Source organism: Camelus bactrianus, chromosome 23 (assembly GCF_048773025.1).
Source record: "Camelus bactrianus isolate YW-2024 breed Bactrian camel chromosome 23, ASM4877302v1, whole genome shotgun sequence".
In the NCBI taxonomy this organism is placed as follows: Eukaryota; Metazoa; Chordata; class Mammalia; order Artiodactyla; family Camelidae; genus Camelus; species Camelus bactrianus.
In genome coordinates this window covers 15,204,780-15,226,501 of record NC_133561.1, presented here as the reverse complement: position 1 = coordinate 15,226,501, position 21,722 = coordinate 15,204,780, and the positions used below count along the sequence as shown (strand labels likewise).

The following is a 21,722-nucleotide window of genomic DNA, read 5'->3' as shown; positions in this document are numbered from 1 at the left end:
TCCTAAAAGTTTCAAAAAGCAAAAGTTGAATTTGCTGCTCACTGACAACTATTTACCTAGCATTTACATTATTATTTGCAACTATTTACATATCATTTACATTGTATTGGGTATTATAAATAATCTAGAGATGATTTGAAGTCTACAGGAGGACATATGTAGGTTATATGCAAATACTTTGCCGTTTTGTATAAGGGACTTGAGCATCTGCTGATTTTGGACCATAGGGTAGGGGGAGGTCTTACTTAGAACCAGTACCCTGTGGATACGGAGGGATGAACTGTACTCATTTTTTTATTTTAATTTCACTGTGGCCAGAAAACATGCTCTATAATTTCAGCCTTTAGAAATGTGTTGACTTTTTTATGGCCCAAGTATGGTCACTTTTTATGAATGTCCTGTGTATACTTACAAGAAATGTATGACAGTCTTAGTCCTTCCGAGTGGACAGCTAAGAACCCATGAAGAATTACTACCCAAGTATTAAATATAAAACTAAATACTTTAAATAACAAAACACAGATACTAATGGCCTTTGTCAACTGCAAATAAATAAAATATACCAACCTATAAGTCAAAGAAAAACACTAAGTACAAGAAACGTGCTTACTTATAATAACTTTACTCTGTCCAACTTTCTTCTGTGTGACTTTTTCTCAGTGGTTTAAGCATGGCCTAATGGTAATTCCACATGAACATTCAGCCAAGAGCCACAAGGTCTTGAGTATCCTGTTCTGATGCTTCTTCGGGTTTTGTAAGAGTCAGTATCTCACAAAGAAGAAAGAAACAGCCTGAGCTAGCTCTGCTCCCAAAGCAAAACTACCCACATGGTGGTTCCTCTTTTTTGATGAAGCATCCCCTCTCACCAGCTGTCTCCTTTCTGAACAGCACTGACTCCTGCCTCTGTTTTTCTCTGCCATATGTTGCTTGTTAATGATGACATCATCAGCCTCAGTTGATTCCATTCAGCATCTTCAGCCTGATCCTGAGTAAACTCTGGAAGTTAGGACAGTGTTCTCTGAGTAGTGCTGCGTGGAACAATAGTTCTGTAGAATAGTGGAGGCGTGGGAGGGCCCTGATACAGAACAGTGATGCTGGGGGATGTTAGTAGATAGTAAGTGAAAAAAGGATTCTATGGTACAAAGTTTGGGGAACTGCCAAACCCCCATCACCTCTGAAACCAAATGCAAGTTCAAGAGTCCCCAAGACTCTCACTTCTGATTCCAGCTACAAGTTTGGAAGTCCCCAAGGCCCTCCTCAGGTTCAATAATTCACTAGAAGGGCTAATGAGACTCCCGATTGTGGTTTATTACAGTGAAAGGATGCAAATTAAAATCAGCCAAGGGGAGAGGCTGGCAGGGTCCAGGAGTCACCAGGCATGAGCTTCCAGTTGTCCTCTCCCAGTGGAGCTATACACACAGTGCCTGTTCTCCCAGCAACAAGATGTGTCAATACACACGGAGTACTGACAACCAGAGGAGCTCACCCAAGCTTGCAGGCCAGCGACTTTACTGGGGCTTGGTCATGTAGACATGGTTGGCCACTTGTGTGTCTCCAGTTATTCTAAAATTTGAGCTAGTACTGCATGGACCAGATTTCCCCAGCCCAAATCACACTGTTAGCAGACTATCTGGCATGGCTTAAAAGCTCCAGATGAACAAAGACACTGATCTCAGGTAGGACGTTCCAAGGGTTTAGAGGCTACTTCCCAGGAGCTGAGGGCAAAGGCCGAAACTCCCCTTGGGCAAGGCTCATCTTTTACTGCACGTACCCACATGACACAGAGCAGGTCACTGCCCATGCTAGGAAAGCTCCAGGAGGCGCCCATCACACCAAAATAAAACCAAATCCCCTGCCCTCATCCACAAGGCCCCACGTGATCTGGCCTCTCCATGTCCCTCCCCCTCACTATATTCCAGGCACGCTGATCTTCTTTTGTGTGTTTAAGGACATGAGACTCTTTCCCGGCCTTTGCAGTAGCTGTTCCTTCTGCCTGAAATACTCTTCTCCCCGATCCACACATGATTGGATTCTTCTTGCCATTAGATCTCAGCTTAGTAAGTGTCATTTCCTCAGAGGCGCCTTTCCTGTCTGCCCAAATTAAAGGAGTCCCTGAGCCAGTCCCCATTATATTACCTTGTTATATGCTCATCAGAGCCGTGATCCTTGCGTGTTATCTTCTAGCTCACTTACCTGATAAGTTGCCTTTAGCAGGCTCCTTCCGTGGGAATGCCAGAAGAGTAGGATTCCTGACTTCTCTATTCCTGGCACCTAGGATGTCCTGGGCCTGGAGGAAGTGCTGGGTGACTCAGTGAATGAATGGACCAACCGATGAATAAATAATCAGCTTTACAAATGCTGCCTTAAACAAGATCCAGTAGAATTCTTTACAGCAAGACTTTCAGAGCCTTTAATATGCTAATACAAATTGTGACTCTCTGAGTACATATCCTATCCATGCTCCTAGGAACCCTTCACTGGGCACTGAGGTTGAAACTTGGCATTTTTAAGGAATCAGATTTGTCTTCACGTATCAACTAACATTTTAAAGGAAGTAAATCTAACGTATTCTAAGGAATACATCCTTTAAAACTCCTTTTATTCTTTCCTGCCCCATCCTTTAGGACGCTGCGCTCCGCTAACTGATCTGATCTGTTCATTCGTAGGTAGGCATCAATGTGTGGTACCGCCTTAGGGCCTTTAATCCACTCATTTATTTACTATATGAAATCCTTATTGTTACTAGAAGCAGGATACAGTGATAACAATAGCGGTAGGCTGGTGAAAGTTGATTCCTGGAATGGAAGCTTTTGATATCTCTCAAGTTAAATCTCCAAAGTGCCCATTTATGCCCTGTATACAGAAGTTTTGACTGTTGACCTGATTCGACGTGACAGAATCAGTTACTGATAGACCTTTCTTCACAGTCCTTGGTAACAGTATTTTGGAAGTGGCTTTTAAAAATTCTTTCTGTTGGCTGGATGCAATTGTGCTATAGAAAATCATGTTATTTCTATTTGAAACTTTAGAATTGATGAGGATCACATGACTATTTGCAGATACTGAAGATCCTGGTTTATTTCTTCCCATAGAGGGAAGGTCCAGAGTTGTTCACTGCTACCGATAACTGGTCGGGGCAGGTGCTTATTCCAGATGCCTTCTTTCTATGTCACCCTCCTGTCATGGGGGGGATTAGGTGCCAGACATGGTGGATTAAAAAAATTAGAATGGCCCTGTCTGGTATTTTCTCCTGTCAAGGTTTAGTTTAGGCTCTTAGAGCTGGTGTGTTTGAGTTTTGTCCTTATGGCTAGGGCATGGTCCCTCCTGACCTCCCTACCTTGAACTCCAACTTCAGACTCCCCAGGTGACATAGGGAATGGGGATCCTCTCACATAGTAAATTGGTCCTGCATCACTGCCTGTGCTGGCTCTTCTTTGAGCAGAACACTTCATTACTGGGATTTGGGAGGCTGTGAATTTCCTTTGAACTTGTGTCTTGGGCTCTGTACCAGCCCCAACTCCTGCTTATGGAAACATGAAGTTCTAATTAGAAGTTCAAAGCATTCTACACTGTAGACCCCTATGCAGAGAAACCACCCGTGGACACAAGGCTTGGGTGCTTCTGCTCCTGGTCAGACCATGTCCATCTGTAACCATGTCCAAATGGATATTTCCATCCATTGAGTTTACTGCCACTAGCTGGCCACCCCCACAGTATCCTGGTTAATTCTTGAACAAGTTTTAAGTCAATCATGAAAATAGCTGTTAAGTCATATAAATCACCGCCACAGGATCTACTTATAGCCCAGATTTTACAGATGGGAGCCTTGATAAATGTGTTTTTATTTGCTGTGAATAATTTCGGCATAGGGATAATGAAAAAAAATGAAATTCACATTTTTCCATTAAGAAGAAGGCAGCAGTGGTGGACAAAGAGCTGTCAATTATCTGTGACTCCAGTCGCGATTATTCTGGGATTGATTTGGGAGTTTTTCAGCTATTCTTGTAGGAATACTATGGGTTAAACACGAACAGCTAGAAAACCTCTTTCCAGAGCCTGAAACTCCAAAGTGAGAGGTAAAATTGAAACCAGAACCCAGTTCTCCAGCCACAACTCTGCTGAAATCGAGGGAAGGGCTGACGATGGGCTTCCCCGGGGGAAGGCTTAGCTGCTAGAGCTGCCCGCAAGCCCGTTAATCAGCCTCTCTGGGTCTGTGGGCTGCCAGTGCTCTCGGGCAAAGGCCCCCATGGCTCTGCTCAGCACCTCTTCTTTGCCAGGTGTGTACAAAGGTCTGGAGGCACGGAGTGAATGTCAGAGGAAGTGGCGACACCGTCCCTGTTTTCAGGCTAACTGTGGTGACGAGGGCTGAGCTAAAGGCAGAGCAGGGCTTGCCAGCGTTTGGCTCCAGGTGGACCCACAGGAGACAGTGAATGGCCACCAACCCTTCACTCCCAGCTGCCAGGGTCCTCCTCTGCCTGGGAGGTCAGAATTCTGTTTTCTGGAGTCTGTTGTCAGATTGCTCCCAGTAAACCCAGCCCCAGGCCCACATCAAAGCTCCTAGGATGCGCTCTTTTTAAAGACACCCAAATTCTCAGCCCCCAGAGCCACCCGCCAGCCAGCCAGCCACCTGCATGAGGGTTCCAGGGCTCAGCGCTGGATACTATTCCAGCCTCTTTGAGGCTTTGGGGAGTGGCTGAGAAACCCACTGAGAAATTTCTGGGGGAAGTTTCTATGATCATTAAAGTGCTGTTTTTAAATTTTGCCTTGTTTCAAAAAATTAAGAAGGAACAAACTGGGGATATAACCCATCTGTAAGTCAGGGCCTCCCTGACTCTAAAAGCAGAAATAAATAGCTCGTGCTTATAAGCACATATGCATGTAAAATCAGAGACTTTAGACAGGGATGTGTCCATGTGAGATGGAGAGAGACACAGGGTGACCAAGGTGACTTAAACCAGATGGGAAGTGTTTTGAGGGGGAGGGGACAGGGAAGCAAGATCCCAACTCGACAGCACAGAGTGGCCCATATGGTAAACTGGACGTAGACGGAGTTAGATGCAGATAGTTACAATTGATTAATTTATTTTATCTTTTAATCATTTTATTGCACGGGTGCCTTGTTCCCCCAGCGCCCGCCTCCTGACTCCCGCATTGCCCCTTCCCCTCCCCTCCCCCTGCATTCTGCTCTTACTCCATTTTTAGGGGGAAGCAGAGCTGCTTCCTCTGGGCCTTTATGATATGGGCAATCGTATGTGCTGCTTTATTTATTCTTTTAAAAAACAGATAAGATGGATGGGAAATGCTAATAGTAGATGCAACCACAGCTCAGCCCCCTGCTGTTCTGCAAAGCACATTTTCTTATCAGGCCGAGGCCCTCGCCACACAGACAAGTGGCAGCCTGACTGGGCAAGACCAGCCAAGCAGGCTGCGTCATGCTGTGCACGGGCCACAGAGATGGCGAAGTGTGCAACCAGATGGGTAGTTTAGGTCAGTCCCCAACTTTTGACTTTCTTCACTTCTTTCCAAAATTGTCTGCAAGCTTAACTGTATGATGTGAAGTGTCTCAGGCAAGAAACAAATCTCCTTTTGTGCCCGGACTGCCCGCGCCCTTGGTCCCTCTTCCTGTTTCTCTGTAAGCAGGTTCTGCTGCTTGTCGTTGGGACCTGAGCCCAGTGATAAGTAAGGAACCATTTATCAGATTGCCATGTAGGTTGAGACCAGGTCTGAAAATAAGAGCTGTCTGGTGAAGCTGTGAACCGCAACTGTTTTCAATTTCCAAAATAATGTCTCCCCTTGACGCAATTGCAGATTGCCGGATCCCACAAATCGAAGATGCTGAGATTCATAACAAGACATACAGACACGGAGATAAGCTAATCATCATGTGTCATGAAGGCTTCAAGATCCGTTACCCCGACCTATACAACGTGGTTTCCTTATGTCGCGATGACGGAACATGGGACAATCTGCCCATCTGTCAAGGTATGGGGCGGAAGCCGTGGTTCTCAGCTTTTCTTCTTTCAGATTTGATTGCAGATTGTGTACTTATTTCTCTAGGACAATGGTAGCAGTGACAGAGGGAAACACAAAGCCACGCATGCCCGTGGTTCGGCTGGACCCCAGTCTTGTCACCAAAGCTCTGTTCTTGGATCACGTCATTGTCTGTGGCTCTCTCCAGCTCCGCACACCCTGCTTTAAAGTTTAAATGGGAAACACCTTATTCTTTCGCATGTGGGTTGTCTCCTTTACTCTAAGAAACCGAAAGTAGCTTCAGAATTAGGAGCCTTGTAACTGGGCTGTGAACACAATGATGAACTATTGTATATTTAATGGAAATAGCGGAGCATTTATACTGATTTCAGTAGTGGTGCGAATATATTTAAAGCCAATCTTACAGAAGCTATTTTCTCTTAATAATGTCATCCCTTTTTATAATGCATGAGGAGCAAAAAAATAATCAAATTCAAATTTTATCCAAACCATACGGTGAATATTTATCCTCCTGCATTTTTAAAATTTGCCTGGGCCGACACAGAGGGCCCTGTTTGTGAAAAATAAGCCCTCGAGTTCACATTAATTCTGATTTTATTTTTTGACATGTGACTTGGACCGAAGGACCAAGAAGCGCATGCATAATTCATAATTCTAGGGAGTGGGCGAGCAATCTTATTTGCGCCAAAAGCACTGGCATGTTAAAGTTGAGACGGATGTTAACTTTATGCTTGGAAATCACGACTGGCAGACTTTGATATTGCTTCGTGTGCCCCAGAGTTGGAAATAAATCATTTCCTTATGTGAGAGCTTAATAGTCACGGCCCCTTGAAGAAACAAAGGCTTTAGGATTAGGAAGGCAGAGGCAGCCCCTGGTCCTCACACCCCTGTGTTTCTCCCCGGAAACTTGCTGTGTTGTTTAGTGTGTGAAGTATTACATCTTTAAAGGAGATGTGTGATCTAGTTACACTTTCAGAGACTGTCCACAAAATCAGCAGCCGGCTTTTAGGTGGGGCTGTTCATTCAAATGGACTTTATTAACCACTGATTCGTTCCAGTCCCGTGGCGAGATCCGAGTAACGGCCAAGAAAATGACTTCAGACTCCAGCCACTTCTTTTTTTTTTTTAATTGAAGTATAGTTGGTTTACAGTGTTGTGTTGATTTCTGGTGTATGCAGCCACTTCCTGCTTTCATAGTTTCCACTTTCCTTTCTGTTCTTCCACCCTTTCAGTGTCCTTTTATGTCACTTAAATACAGGATGCTGCTTTAGGAGTTCTTCTTGCCCCCATGATTTTTTTTAAATGCCCTCTGGTAATGTGCATCCTGGGGTGTCATTGTGGGACGTTCGGGTGCGGGCTTTCCTCTGCCCTGTCTGGCCACTCCTGCCCCGCCCCTCCACCACCCCTTAGGAAAGCTCAGTCAAAACACAGCTTTGATGTTTTCTGCAACGCGGAAGAGCTGGCCGGCTGCTCCTAAGAGGTATGTTTCTTCCAACAGCAATACAACCCACAGCCCACCTTCTTGCCTTCTTGGAGCCCTGGGCCCTGACCCTCCTCCTCCCCGGCACCTTGCCACCTGCCCACACAGGCGCTGCGCAAGGTGCCTTACACAGCCTGACACCTCTCGAGCCCCCTGGGGGCGTACAATTGGCCTTAGAGTGACATCTCATCCTGTGGCTTTTCACCTGTAGATCCAGGGGCTGAAGTTCAAGGAGCCATCCCTCCATTATCTAGAAGTGCAGATAGAAATCACATCAAACTACTGAGTCGAAGCCAGTTTTCTTCTGTATTTTTAGGGCAGGCTGTCTCCAACCAAGAATGAGCATAGCATTCTTTCTCAGATTAGCTGCATGTGTTATAACCTCTTCCCTCTCCTTTTGGGGTTGCGGAGGGTTGGGTACTGTTCCAAGGCCATGTTTTCCATGGAAACTTTGTGTTTTAGAGAGCCGAGCCACATCCCAATGCTTCCTGCTCCCTGTGGGTTAGAATTAGTTTTTATTTAGGGAATGCAGTTTACCCACGTGGGTAGCTGAGAAACATACTCCTTCCCTGGAGGGAGCCTGGGCTCAGCCGTTTGTGCTGCCTCACTTGAACCGTGCTTAGGGGATTCTGACACAGTCACTTGTTCCTGTCAACTTGCTTGCCTTTCTTTTATCAATTATTGATCCTGTTTATTCCTGATTCCCAACTTACCCCATACAGTTCACTTTTGCCATGAGTACTGTCAGTTTTCAGTTCCGGAAAAAAAAAAAAAATCATTTAAGGCTGTCAGGACTGCCCGAAAGGGTGGCTAAGCGAGTTTGATCTGGTCCATCCGGAGCGTGGCCGGTTCAGGGCGGGGATCTTCGGGGCCTGTGGGGTGTGCGGGGACACCAGGACACAGCAGTGCAGGTCGGCACTTACCCGGCCCCAGAGCGGATGCCTCCCTGCGTCCTGTACCCCGCCTCACCCTGGTCTCACCCTGATACAGACACCACGTTCTGGGGCTCTGACCCGAGCAATTTGCTGAACACAAAGCCCTGTGATGCTTATAACATGTAACAGCCTAGGAGAAGCGCTCCATCATCTGCTGCAGTGTGTGCGCGCTATCATTTGTACTTGGTGATTGGAAGGGAAAGTAGGTATTTCCATTATACATTATTTACTTCACACGCAATTAGTTCTCCCCGGGAAGAGCACCAGCTCTGCAGGGTCATTATTCCCTCCAGTGAAACTGCCGGAGCCAATAAGAAATTCCCTGATCACAGCAGATGCTGCACAGAGTGGGATGGGGCGCCCCGGGAACGTTCCACTCGGCTGCACAGCCTCCAAGACAGAAAGGCGGCTCCTGTTTCACCGAAGTAGGGATCCAGGTCTCACTCCCACTCAGCATGTGGAATCCCGTGCTTGCTGCAGACTCGCCGTTGCAGGGCTGCTCAAAGCCTGGCCCACAGACCTGCGGCCACAGCAGCAGCGCCCAGAAACCTTTCACAGTGCAGATCCTACCGAATCAGAAGCTCTGGGCGTGGGGCCCAGCAGTCTGTTCCACAAGCCCTCTCTCTGGGTTATTCTCAAATTTGAGAACCACTGCGCTGCACATTACTTTCCTGTTTCACGTAAAACACAAGCAGATTTTTGAAAACTTTCATTGCTCCATGTTAGGCAGGTGTCTTCCATTATCCGCTGCCATGGGACCCAGTTTGCATTCTAACCTTCTCAAGGTGCCCACCGCCACCACTGAAACCATTGGGGTGTCTCTTTCCTCTGTGGCATCTTCGAGGTTCTCAGCTCTGCTGGCACTAAGATTCCTTGGGGAGCTTTGAAAAAGATAGGAATGCCCAGGCTGTACACAGACCTCGGGCACAGGGCTGGGCATTGGTGTTTATAAAAATTTCCTCAGGCGATTCTAACTTGTAGTCAGGGGTGGAACCACCAGCTAGGGGCGTCCCGATCCTCATCTGCACCCTCCCTCAGTCCTTCCCTACTTGTCTGACTCTCTTGGTGCCATTTGCAACCATAAAAGCAAATACCTGCTTTACAAATAGAATAGGTACGTAGATAAGGAGGTCTGAGCATTAAAGACCGAGGTGCACTGTCCTTGGAGGCCATGCCACATTCACAGTGGGAGAATCCTGAAGACGTATCATGCTTTGTCAGTTCGGTGTACAAAGATGACCGCGAGAGACTCCTCCCTTTTCTTTCCCACGTCACAGGCTGCCTGAGACCACTCGCTTCTTCTAACGGCTACGTGAACATCTCTGAGTTCCAGACCTCCTTCCCAGTGGGAACCGTGATCTCCTATCACTGCTTTCCCGGATTCAAACTCGAGGGGTCGGAGTATCTCGAGTGCTTACACAACCTTATCTGGTCGTCCAGCCCACCCCGGTGCCTTGCTCTGGAAGGTAACACATCTTATTCTTTTGGAAGTTGAGTTTTGGCTTATTAAAGTAGACGTTTCAGTAGGAGGTGAAGAGCTGAGAATTATAGTCAGCAATAACTTTTGTTCCCTGAGTACCCATTGCGTGCCTCCATCCCGAGCAGAGGCAGCGAGCCTGGTCGTCTGCCATGAAGCAATACTTATAACCAGACATAAAACCAGCTTCCCCCGTCTTTAGGGTTAAAGGGGATGAAAGAGAAAAGTTTCTAGCTTCAAAGGTTAAGCTGCAAATTATTGCAAAGTTAAATGAAATGTCTTCGAAAATTAATTTTCTCTGCACCAAATGAAAACAGATTGTATTATAGCATCGTTAATCTCACCCCTCGCTTTATTGTTGTGTCAGTGTTTCTCCCTATTTCCATGCATTTTATGGCTTAGCTGTAAATGTTTTGCTGCAAGCACACACTTGGAAGCCTGAAACCAGGATATCTTTCTTCCTTGTTTTTGTTAAATACATGTGATTATTTTTGAGTGTGGTTCACAAAAGATCACTAATCAGTGGTATGAAGTGGTGAGTGGATCGGGGCATCCATTAGGAGAATCAGACAGAGTCTATGGATGGAGAGTTTAGGAAAACTTCTAGGCGAGTTGGACATGCTGGCTCAGCCCTCGCTTTAATTCAGGTCTTGAAATTATGATCGAGGGAAGCAAACCCAGATTTACTTCCTGGCATCTAGATATAGTAGATGGGAGGTGGTCTATAAGGGGAAAGAAAAAAAAAATGAAAGGAACCTCCAATCAAAGCCCATTTGCAGCCTTTCTTGGAAAACGAAACAAGACACAACAGAATGTTGTTACAAACGAGTCGTACACGCCCTGTCTCCACGTGTACATCTCAGTGCGGGACGAGGTCAGGTTAGATGTGCCTTGGGGGGGTGACAGCCAGAGGGATCAGAGAAGGTGTCTTTCTTAAGGGAGACCATGGATTGGAGTGGGTTGGCTGGAGCCATGCAGCCTCCTTGGAGAGAAAGGGAGCCTAGTGCTCGAAGGGGCGAGAATGCCAGCCGGGGCCATCAGTGTTGCTGTTCTCCTAGGCTGGTAAGTGGAGCCCCAACTCGCGCCTACTTCCCACCTGTCCCACATCCCCTTGGGGACCAGAGCCTACAGTAGAGATGTCAGATGAAATACAGGACACCCAGTTAAATCTGAACTTCAGAGAAACAACACTTAATTTTGTAATGTGAACACGTTCTAAATATTGGATGGGACTTACTTACGGTAAACAGTTATTCTTTGTTTATCTGAACTTCAGCTATAATTGAGTGTCCAGTATTTTTATTTACCGAATCTGGCAATCCCAGCTTAGAAGGATAAGGGATTCCCTCTGTTTCCACCCAGAACAGCTTCTGTGTTACCTGGACACCGCTGGCAGGCGAGGTGAGTGTGGGTTGCTGGTGAACTGGGGCTTTTCTGGTTCCTGGGGGTTTCTCCCTGCTCAGATAACCAGAAATAGAGGATTGGTTAAAGGTATCATTGTGATGATTATATCCGTTTGAAATGCCTGTTTTGAAATCTTTTCAGGTTTGGTTTAAATGCCTTTCATGCAGTTTTATTCTGATAAGCTTCATTTTGGGACTTCAAAAGCAGTTTTTATGAAACTCAGGGAATATGATGTGAATAGGCATAAAACAAAATCCGACTTCTAGGGGCGGCGAGCTGAGGTTATGAATAGGAAGCTGTGACCAGCTTCTGATTGGACATGAGTCTCATGGTTAACACAGGTCTCTTTTCCTCCATCCCTAGGAGGACACTGAAAGTCCAGGTGACAGCTGCCTGTGCCAAGAAGGCCACTCAATACCTTTTTACCTTGGGTTTAAAAAAAAATACTTTAAATCTTTATTTTCAATGCATGTTCCTTTCAATTTTCTGATGCAGTTAGTTTGTGAGACCTTTAAATGCTACCCTGGCTAAAGGCACCAAAGGCATGATTTTAAACAGAGAGGCACAGAGAGGACTAAAGGGTTTATTTGTCTTAAGACTTGATAGAAACTGGGTTAAGTTAAGCAGCAGGTTAAAATAAAAGGTAAGGATTCACAGAAAACACACCCAGATGCACCTGGATGTTGGTTTCTCTTTAACTCTTACTTGAATTGTGTATCATCTTTTTCTAAAGATGGTACCTCATTTATGCAAATTGTCAAAGGGTCAAAGGGTATTCGACTAGATATACTGTCCCAAGGGGATCTACCATCCCTTTAATATATCACCCACATTACCCACCTACCCCCATTTTCTCCAGCACACAATTTGGTTTTTCTTAACGGCAGAGTGAAAATGATTGCACTGTGCTGTGGAATCGTGATGTTCTCGGGGGCTCTGAAGTGCGTTAAGGGGTTCTGACCCCTGAGCTGACTGGGTCTGGGCAGCTGTGCCGTGGCAGCCTTTCTGCAGAAGCTTTGCGTCTCCTTCCCTTTCCCATCTCCCTGTGAATCCATCAGTCTATCAGATGTCAGTGTACCTGTCATTGCAGTACCTCCCACCCCCCCAACTCTTTTTCTAACCCGCTCTGAGCCAGGAGACTGGATCACCAGGATGTCATGGAAGTGCTGTGGTGTATTGATTAAGAGTGTGGATCACACTGGCTGGGTTCACATCCTTAACCATTCTGACCCGGGGCAAGTCACTTAGCTTCTGTCAGCCTCCATTTCCTCATCTGTACAATGGGGGAGATGATTATAATTGCCTTGTGGGACTGTGAGGATCCAGTGAGATAACGAACGTAACGCATTTAGGGAAGTGGCAGGTACCCAGTAGGTGGTCAGTCAAGTGTCCATCATTATTACTGCTCTTGGAATTGTGTATAAAATCACAATAAATAAGTGAGAACCTGGGGGTTACTATGCGAATACAGCACCCAGGCTTTTATGCGTATACATCGTGACACTATTTTGGTTGTTCAGATGCAATTTGTGTTACTTGCAGACTTCTAACTGTGTTTGTAGAAGGTGAATCCCAGATAAGGGGAGGAAATACTGAACAATAATAGTAATTACCGTTAATCTTGAGAGCTCACTATGTGTCAGAACGTTCGACACAGTATTTCATTTAGTCCTCCTGTTGCCCTCGTGAGACAGGTACTGTTTTTAATCCAGTTTTACTGATGAGCAAAGCCAGCTTTCTAAAGACTCAGTAACTCACCCGAGGACACACAGCCGGTAAGTGGGGGAGAGGGGACGCGAACACGGGTCTTTGCCACTTCCAAGTTCGTGCTCTTCATCATCAGGGTGCAGAGTCTAAGTCTTGTTCTGATTTCTTTGCAATTTGATATTTTTATAGCCATTTTTTAAAGCATTTAAAAATTTAAAACAGTTATCACATAGCAAGAGATTTGTCCATCTAGTCTAGTTCTCCTCCCAGCTGCCGGGGGCCCTGAGTCCCAAGGAAGCCCTGCTGCCCACCACCCCCTCCCCCTCTGGGTGGCAGATGGCCCTCCCTGCTGCCCCCACCGACTCATCCTGTTACAGCAGAGCCTCATTTCGGCCAATGGGCTGATCGGGAATTGTGTCTCCTTTCGCAGACCAGGAGACCGACACCCTGAAGGGTGACGTGACTTGTCCACACTCCCAGCTCTTGGCCGTGCCTTTTTCCGCCGCATGGCGTCTCCCTCCCTGGTGGACTGGCGTAGGCTTCACTGGCGCGAGTATTGAGTGGTGGCTGTCACGCTTACCTGTCAGCAACCCCGTAATTGATGCCTGGCTTCATGAAGGTGTTTATAATTTGGAAAGAAAAGCTCTGGCAGCTTCACCAAAGGTGGCAAGAACTTCCAAGGCCGGTGTGAAGGTGTGGGTGATGTGTTTCAAGGCCTGTGCCATCGCACCAGTCTCATGTATGTTTTCCCATAGCCAGGGGGTGGGGGTAAAACACCTGAAATCACAAAATCTTGGATCAGAATGTTGGCTAGGTCATTTTTAAAATATATGAATATATAAATTTGAGCCTGGAAGGGGCCCCTTGGGTTTCAATGTGCTGGTCTGTCTCGCTGTGGGTCTCGGTGGGCGCTTTGCCTTGTCTCTGTGTATCTTAATGTTTTCCATTCTCAGACCGTCTTCATCTCTGAGGCTCTCATCTTTCTCTCTTATACACACACAGAAACACACACTGAATCCAAGAAATCTTTAAAAAAAATAAAAACCCTTTGACAGTGAACGTGGGCACTTTCTCATTTGTAAGTGCTCAGAACCCGGAGTACGCTGTCAGCAGTGTTTATTGGACACCTGCTAGGCACAGAGCAACACCAAATTGGCCGCTGGGAAATTACAAAGAAAGAAAAGGATGTAATTCTTTACTTTGAAGCGTGTGGTGTCTAAGGGGGAGAACAAGATGACAAACCCCGTTATCTTCAGAGTAGTGTCGTCACAGTTGGCACCCGCCCGTGCCCGCAGCTGCCTTTGCCAGGGGGCACGAGCGTGCTTATGCGTTTGGAACAGGTGGAAGGAAAGTTCTGGTAGGTGTATCACGATGGTAACATGAAAATTTCTATCCAGGGATGTACGAGTTTTTTGTTGTTTGTTTCTTTTCCCTGGAGACCAGACAGAAGCATGTTTTTGGTCTCTGCTTGGGCTTTGGGAAAAGAGAAGTCTCACTATCTCACTCGTGTGGGAGGACTGTGCATTTTGAAGCTCTGTAGAGCTCATTAGCCAAGGCAACGTGCCTCAGTGTGTGTGTGGAGCGCTGGCCCAATGGTTTGAAGGTGGAGTAGAGGAGGATATTGAGGGGCATAAAAATAAGCAAATGAACCAAATGTGCAACGAACGGTTATAGGGCGGACTGCTAACACACACATCTAGGAAGTGGTACTAACTGCCCAGAATACCAGAGACACTCTGATGCTGGGGCTGCAAGGGATGCTGGGTACAGGTGGCTGCAGAAAAAAAAAGGGCTCTTTGTCTACATAGGGAAGAACCATCCAAAAGCCTTCAGTATCCAGAACATTCTGTTCACATTCAGGGTTTCAAATGGCCTGGAAATAACACGTGCTGGGTATCTGTTGACAGAAATTCCTGGGGGCAGGTTAACAACAGCAGAGATCACACTATTGCATCTCTGAGGCAGGAAGCAAGGGCTGGGAGGACAGATGGTTGATGCCAAAACGTGGAATTTTGAGTCCTTGGTTGTGACCTCCCCACTGAGAGATTCTTCTGTTTCCCAACTGTTAAACTAGAGAACTGGATCGGTTAACCAGAAGTCCTTTTTTCAATAGCTTCTGGGGAAAAAGGTAGGATCACATCTAGAAAGGACCAGCAAAACATTTAGTGAGGTTAGAGTCTGAAAAGAAAGAAACCAAAACCAGTAGGATATGCAACTTTAAATAAATGCCTGGGGAATTGTTTATGCGTTCTGTAAACATTTTTTTAATGTCCATATGCTGTGTATTTTGCAAGGTAAGGAGGATACAGAAGCAACCAAGTGATGCAAGGTCTCTGCGCCCTGGGCTCACCCACCCCGTGTGCTCTTTCTCTAGACAGGTGGGCTTCAGCTCTGAATATTCCATTTGTAAGTTTTCCAGGGCCTCTGGTGGTAGAGGAGATTGTAACCTGCTCTGAGGCCACTTGGAAGGGGTTCTAGACGGGGTCTCCCTGGTTTTGAAGGGACTGGAGAGGGTGGGGTTGGTGAGTCACTTTTCACTCTGTTTGATTGGCTCTGCCCCCGGGCTCCACTCGGAAGGCAGCGGGAACACGTCCTCCCAGGAGGACGGTGAGCGTGGACCCAGGGCCCAGGAGAGTTCATTGTGCTTATGTGTTTGCTTTTCCCAAACGGAGGAATAAATCACTCCAGGAACTGTAGGGACGTAAGGTTTTATTATCCATGACTGAGGCAGTGGCTTCCCCTATGCTGGCCTTTCCACAGGCTATTTCAGCCTCATGGCTGGTGTTTCTCCCAGGAACAGGCAAACCTGACCTCATTAGAAGCTGAACATCCAAAAGTTTTTGTTTTTAAATCCGACCAGTCCACAAACTCAGAATGCCCAAAGTGATGCCCCTCTGCCTCCTTCCCATCCGTGTCACAGCGCACATGGAAAAGATGGGCGTTTGATCAGTTTCAGGGTCAATTGCAGGGAATGCAGCAGGGAGGTTTCCTAAGAACCTGATGGTGCCCAGGGGTCCTTTCAGGTCTGCGTCCTCATATAGGAAAAGGACAAATAAGAAACTGAAAAGCCGTTTGGCCAAATGCAAAATGACTTGAAAGGTTCCAATCTGGGATCAAAACTCAAAGCCAGTTTGGACGTGGAGGGTTCCCAGCTCCCTAACCGCCTTTGCGTCGTGCTTTGTTCTGGTACAAGAGGCGCCCGGGAGAAGAGATGCGGTACATTTCTCCTTCCAGGAGCCCTGCCTTCCCGCGGAAGTGCCTCGGGACTTCAAAGGGAATCCCGTGTAGGAACCAGAAAGACAGCAGAGAAATCCAGACCTCCTCACAGAAGACCTGCCCTGGGTCCGGAGAGCAGTGACAGCCCCTCCACAGGGGCTCAGAGACAACACTCAAAGGTCTAATCACAGCCTACCCTGTGCCAGGGTTGTTCCCATTTTACAAAAGAAAAATTCAAAGCATGAAAAGGAGTCCAGGCCTGGCGCAAGGAAGGTTGCTGTAAATGAATTGTCTGTGGTGAGGTCCAGTGTCGCTGTGTCATTCCCTAAACCAGCGTCAGACACTCTCCCACGGAGCTGTGCACCCCCTGCGCCATATCTCACCTGACAAGCACGGGAAAGTTGAGTCTCTCTTGCCCTCCTGGCCAGCCATCTTCAGTTACAGAGTGGCGAATTGCATCCCTTAATTAACTGGAAATTTCTGTATTGAATTTTAAGTCGATCGAGGGAAATGATAGAATCGAGTCACAGCAGGATTTATTGGTGTTGATTTTGAATAGAATTCAGAGCTTAGAAAGCCTTTGACATCACCGGTTTACCTTTCCCCCAGCCAATGCACCACCCCTGGCACCTCCTTTTCAGAAATGAATTGGCAGTGCCTGAGCTGAGTGGGTTTGTGCAGGGCCTCGGGGCCTGGGAGTGCCACCGAGGTTCCCACCCCCTTACCCTGGCTCTGGTACCACCGGGCTGCCTTGATGTGGGGGACCCAGGCCGCTTGGTCTCCCCTCCTTTCCTCACCGACGTTCTTGAACAGAGAGAAGCAGCATTCAGAGCTTCATCTTCCTGGAAGCAACTCCAAGACAGAAAGCCCCTCGTTCCTCCCGGCCTTCCTTGCCCTCGCACGGGGTGTGTGTATGCATCAGCATGTAGCTGTCAGAACTAGACTGTCCTATGATCCCTTCAACCATCTGTGGCTGCCAGCTCCATGCCAGGCAGTGTGGAGGCACCTTTGGTATATGGTCTCATCCTCACGAGCATCGTGGTGCCAACGGCAGGTGAGGACACTGAGGCTCAGACAGCCTCCCCCTTTCCCAGGGTCACCTTGCTCACTCTGCTGAGCCCACACTTTCTACCCACAGTGCTCTTCCAGGCACCTCTAGGACCCAGAGTGCCTGCTGGAAATTAGGGCCTGAGTGCTAATCGTGTTGCCAGCGGGGGAGTCCTTTTCGAGAGCTGATCTCTGAGGCTACTTTCTGGCCGCCACATTCCTTGGCTCTGCTCTGAACCAGAACACACTGTTTCAAAGAGGCCACCCTGTCCTCTGCTGGCTCTGGGAGCAGCAAAGGCCTGGGGGGCTGGGAGAGCTCCCCCCAACACGACTGACCTGACTGCTGACAGTCTCCCTGAGGCTCCTATTCACACAGTTGACCCACAGTTGAGCCTTCATCAGCAGGGAGAGGAAATCGATGTTTGTTGGGGGTCATCCTAACCGTTGACACCGGGCACTTCATTTATTGTCTTTATTTAGCCTCGAACCACCTCCAGGTGTTATTCTGCCCTCTTCACTGAGAGGCGGCAGGCCAGGAGCATGGCCTCAGGGAGTAAGTTGCGGAGCCAGGATTGAAAAGATCCTGAAGACCCAGCCCTGACCTGTCTCCCCAGCTGTGCTCTCCCTCCTGCGCCTGCTGGCTCCCTGCTCAGCTGCTCATGGGCCACTTCCTTCTCTGTTAAAGTTCCCTGCAACCTGGATTTGTGTCATGCAGGAGGTTTTGGAGGGAGGAGGAGAGTACACTAGAGGATTTGGCTTGAGCTGCGCTGCATTTAATAGTGGACAGTGTGGGGATTTTCCTTCCTTCCTTCCCTCCTTCCCTCCCTCCTTCCCAGGTGGGGCTCTGGTACCAACCAGAGATGCACTGAGCGCTGTGGGGCCATTGCTGTTAGGAATCCGAGTCCTGCTCACCTCAGATGGAGTGAAAATATCACTGACCAGCTGGTCACCCACTGGATTGCTGTGCTTCATTTTCTCTCCCCCACTCCTTTTTTTTTTTTTTTTAATGCAATAAGTAATTACCAGTGTAGCATCTTCCACTTCTCGGGCACATGTCTCTCTCCTCTCCTCTCCTCTCCTCCCCTCCCCTCCCCTCCCCTCCCCTCTCCTCTCCTCTCCTCTCCTTTTCTTTTCTTTTCTTTTCTTCTTTTCTATATTGAATCCAGAAACATTAATCTTTCTGTCCTGAGAAAACCAAGAGACCTTGTTCCTTCCCATCCAGGCCTCCCACAGTTCAGAAGAGACCAGCTGGCCAGGGCCAGTGTCTCCATCCCCTTCTCCTAGGTTCTCAAGCTCCCTGCAGACTCACCCATGGTCCTGCCAGCAGCTGACTCCAGCAGGAAATGGAATCAGCAGAAAACGAAGAAAAGAGCAATGGATGGCTTTTCTTTCTCTCCTCTTTACTGAGTGTAGCAGTGGGGCTTCTACCCACAGGGACACGGAGAGAGGCTTCTATTTGATCTGCTTATCTGATCCTATGCCTTCTCTCTTCTTCCCTACCTAATGGAGGAGGTTTATACAAGGCTAGGAGATCCTTGGCCATGCGGTTTTGTCCTGTCCACAAGGCCCTGAGGCCCAGGGAGGTCCCTAAGAAGCAAGGAGGGTCCAAGGTGGCTTTGTTCCAGCTGCCCCAGCCCCAACGGCCCTGGTTTACATTAATGACATCTGCTGTTCCCACTTAAGATTTATTTGGAGAAAGAGCTTGCCAGTGTCAAGTATGAAAATCATTCATCTAGTTCTGCCTCCTTAGGAACTTGAGACCAGAGAAATGGAACAATTTGGTTCCACAGACTTCCCCCATCTCCTCAGACTCTCAGCCTTGAAGGATGTATTAGATGGCTAATTTAGAATGCTTTTTAGGGACCCAGTTTACATCAGCCAGTCTTATGGGATTTCTCTATCTTATTCTCAAAACCCGAAGACTCCTCAGTTTCCTTTGAAGACAGGTGTGTTCCCTGTGCCTGGGAAAGAGGAAATCTCAGGCCCTTCCCCTGTCATGGGTTAGTGACATTAGCTAGGGAGAAACCCTGTCTGAATGAACGTGGAGGTCGCTTTGTGAACTGAAAGTGTGTTCTACCTTCTTGGCACACGTGCTAGTGTGTTACCATCTCGCCTGTTTTGTTTCTTGGCAGTGAAGATCCCTGTCTCTGGCTCTGTCTGTAGTACAGCCACCTTGCCTGCGATGCTAACGGGGTTTTTATTAGAGGGAAATGCAAAATAACAAGCAGCCTTGGTAATGTATTGTTCACAAGCAATAGTAAATTATTCTAATACCATTTCCATGTCCTGTTCATACATTGCAGCAGAGTGATTACCAGAAAATAGTTGCCTGAGTGTCATACCAGCATTTCTCCGGGATCACTGTGCTTAATTTTTTTCTCTCTTTTTTTTTACACAGTAAGTAATTGCCACTGTAGCATCTTCCTCTTCTCGGGCACTCGTCTCTCTTGTACTCAAGAGTAGATTGTGCCGGGGCATCAGAAAGCTTCATTATTCTTTTTTTTTTTTTTTTTTCTATATTGAATCCAGAAACACTGACTTTCTGTCCTAAGAAAACCAAGAGACCTTGTTCCTATTTTTCAAATAGGACCAAGTTCTCAGGCCCCCCTGCTATGACATTAGAGGCTCTTTTTCTCTTGAATTATGACTCCTGACCTGACAGACGGCCCTGAACCTCCCTCCACCTCATCCTCTCTCTCCAGGTCCCGCTGTTCACCAGCCTTAACCCCCCGCACGCCCTGCCCAGCACCTTGATTTTTTATCTAGTTTTGCTGGAAACACGTGACCATCAACCCTCCAACTCTCCTAGGTTCCTAGAATTATCCTTTTTTTTTTTTCACCTCATTTAATTGCAGAGATTCTACCTTGACGTCAAAGAAGAGAGGTGATTCCCACCCAAGGGGAACAAAGGGGGCAGAATTCTGGAACGGTTTCTCCCACCAAGTCAAGAAGAGAACACCAGCGGGGACGTGCCTAACCCCCTCCCTCACCTCACACTCACATTCAGAGGTGGGGTCCCACCAGGCTCGGATGCAACTTCTCCCAAGCCCCCCACCCCTCAGCTCTCACCCGGGCAGGCAGCCTGTCCGGGGGCGGATTCAGACCCTGGGGGACCCAGTGGTTCTGAAGCCAGTCGCTGTCACTCAGGTCTTTATGGAATGTCTCTTGGGTGCGAGGGGCAGGGCTGGGGTTGACTCCCCAGTCATGGAATAAACCTGAAGATTGGAGTTGGAAGCTGGCTCCAGCTGCGTCAGTAGGAATGCTGCAAGTTGTCTGCAGTGAAAGCTGCTCATATAAAATGAGAATCCTACACACAAGCTACTCCCTGGGTCACTGTTCTGAGTTAGTCTGAATTCCACATCTTCCATGGCAGAGAGATCTGAGATCTTTAAGCCCTTTGCTGCAGACCAGGGTGGATTTGGGGGGAGGGGGACAAGGGAGAGGGGAGCCAGCCCCTTTCTGTCGCTGCGTTCATGCTTCTCACCAAAACGGATTTCCCCTTTGCCTTGCAATCTCCTTGTATTTTTGACAGCCTTATAGATGTGCACAGAGGTCTTTATTTTGTGATGTTTAAATGTCAGGTCAGTGAAAGGGACAGCAGTGCTAAGCAACTACAGAGCTGCGGCCAGTGGTTTGAGCCACTAGCTTGTGCCAAGAGGGTGACTTCATTACGCTCAGAAAATAGATGGCCGGTACGAATGGGGAAATCTTGGTGTTTGTCCTTAAACTCTAGAATATCTTCTCCATCCCTGCTCCAGGAAGGATTTATTTCCTTCTCTCATCTCTGGAAAGGAAGATGACTTGTATTTCACGGTGATAAAACCTCTTGCAATCAGGTACGACACAGAAGGTGATAAATCCCTTCAGTCACTCCATGGCTTTGGCAGGCCGGGAGTCGCCAGGAAGCATTCAGCAGGGTGGTTTGTGGTCATTTCTCCCCAGATCCCACCCCCAGCCCCACTTTTCTTCACAAACTATTGCCAGAATTCCTTTTGTTTTTCCCAGAGTGATTAGACATTCAGGGTGATAAGCAGGTACAATATTCATTTTCCATGTCCCTCTTGGTGACTTGTGTCATTCTCTTTTCATAGAACTTGTAACATAGTACCTGTGTTCACAATCATGTTTTCCTTCTGTACAGGACATTTTATACAGGAGGGTTTTTTTTTGTTGTTTTGGGTTTTGTTTTTGCAAAAAGATGGTACCTGAATCTAAATTGTGCCCAGATTTCTCTAAAATTAAAGTGTTGAGCAGAGATGACCCTTCATCTGGTCATTCCTCTTCCTACTAGTACCTGGGGCTCCTGCAGAAAAGTCTAGGGCTTTGCTCACCTTCTGGCCAGTTTGTTCTTCAGTGGATGAGAACATAATGCACTTTCTAACAACATCTCTTCCACTCATGGGAAGGGATGAAATAGGTCCAGGCATTGAGGAGATGGAAACAGCTAGAAATTTTTTTAAATGGA

The 21,722-nt window shown here is 47.3% G+C and overlaps 1 protein-coding gene across 8 annotated transcripts in view; it reads left to right on the top strand.

The window, feature by feature from the left end:
- Positions 1-21,722, top strand: part of SUSD4 (sushi domain containing 4) — a 109,068-nt gene that overhangs the window by 69,575 nt on the left and 17,771 nt on the right. For 5 of the 8 annotated variants that reach the window (XM_074351662.1, XM_045509484.2, XM_045509481.2 and 2 more), the window contains 3 exons: positions 5,809-5,982; positions 9,684-9,872; positions 11,246-11,284. In XM_074351662.1, coding sequence (XP_074207763.1) covers positions 5,809-5,982; positions 9,684-9,872; positions 11,246-11,284 — 402 coding nt within the window. The remainder of the gene's footprint in view (positions 1-5,808; positions 5,983-9,683; positions 9,873-11,245; positions 11,285-21,722) is intronic. The other 3 variants (XM_045509483.2, XM_045509485.2, XM_010973978.3) reach the window with 1 other exon arrangement.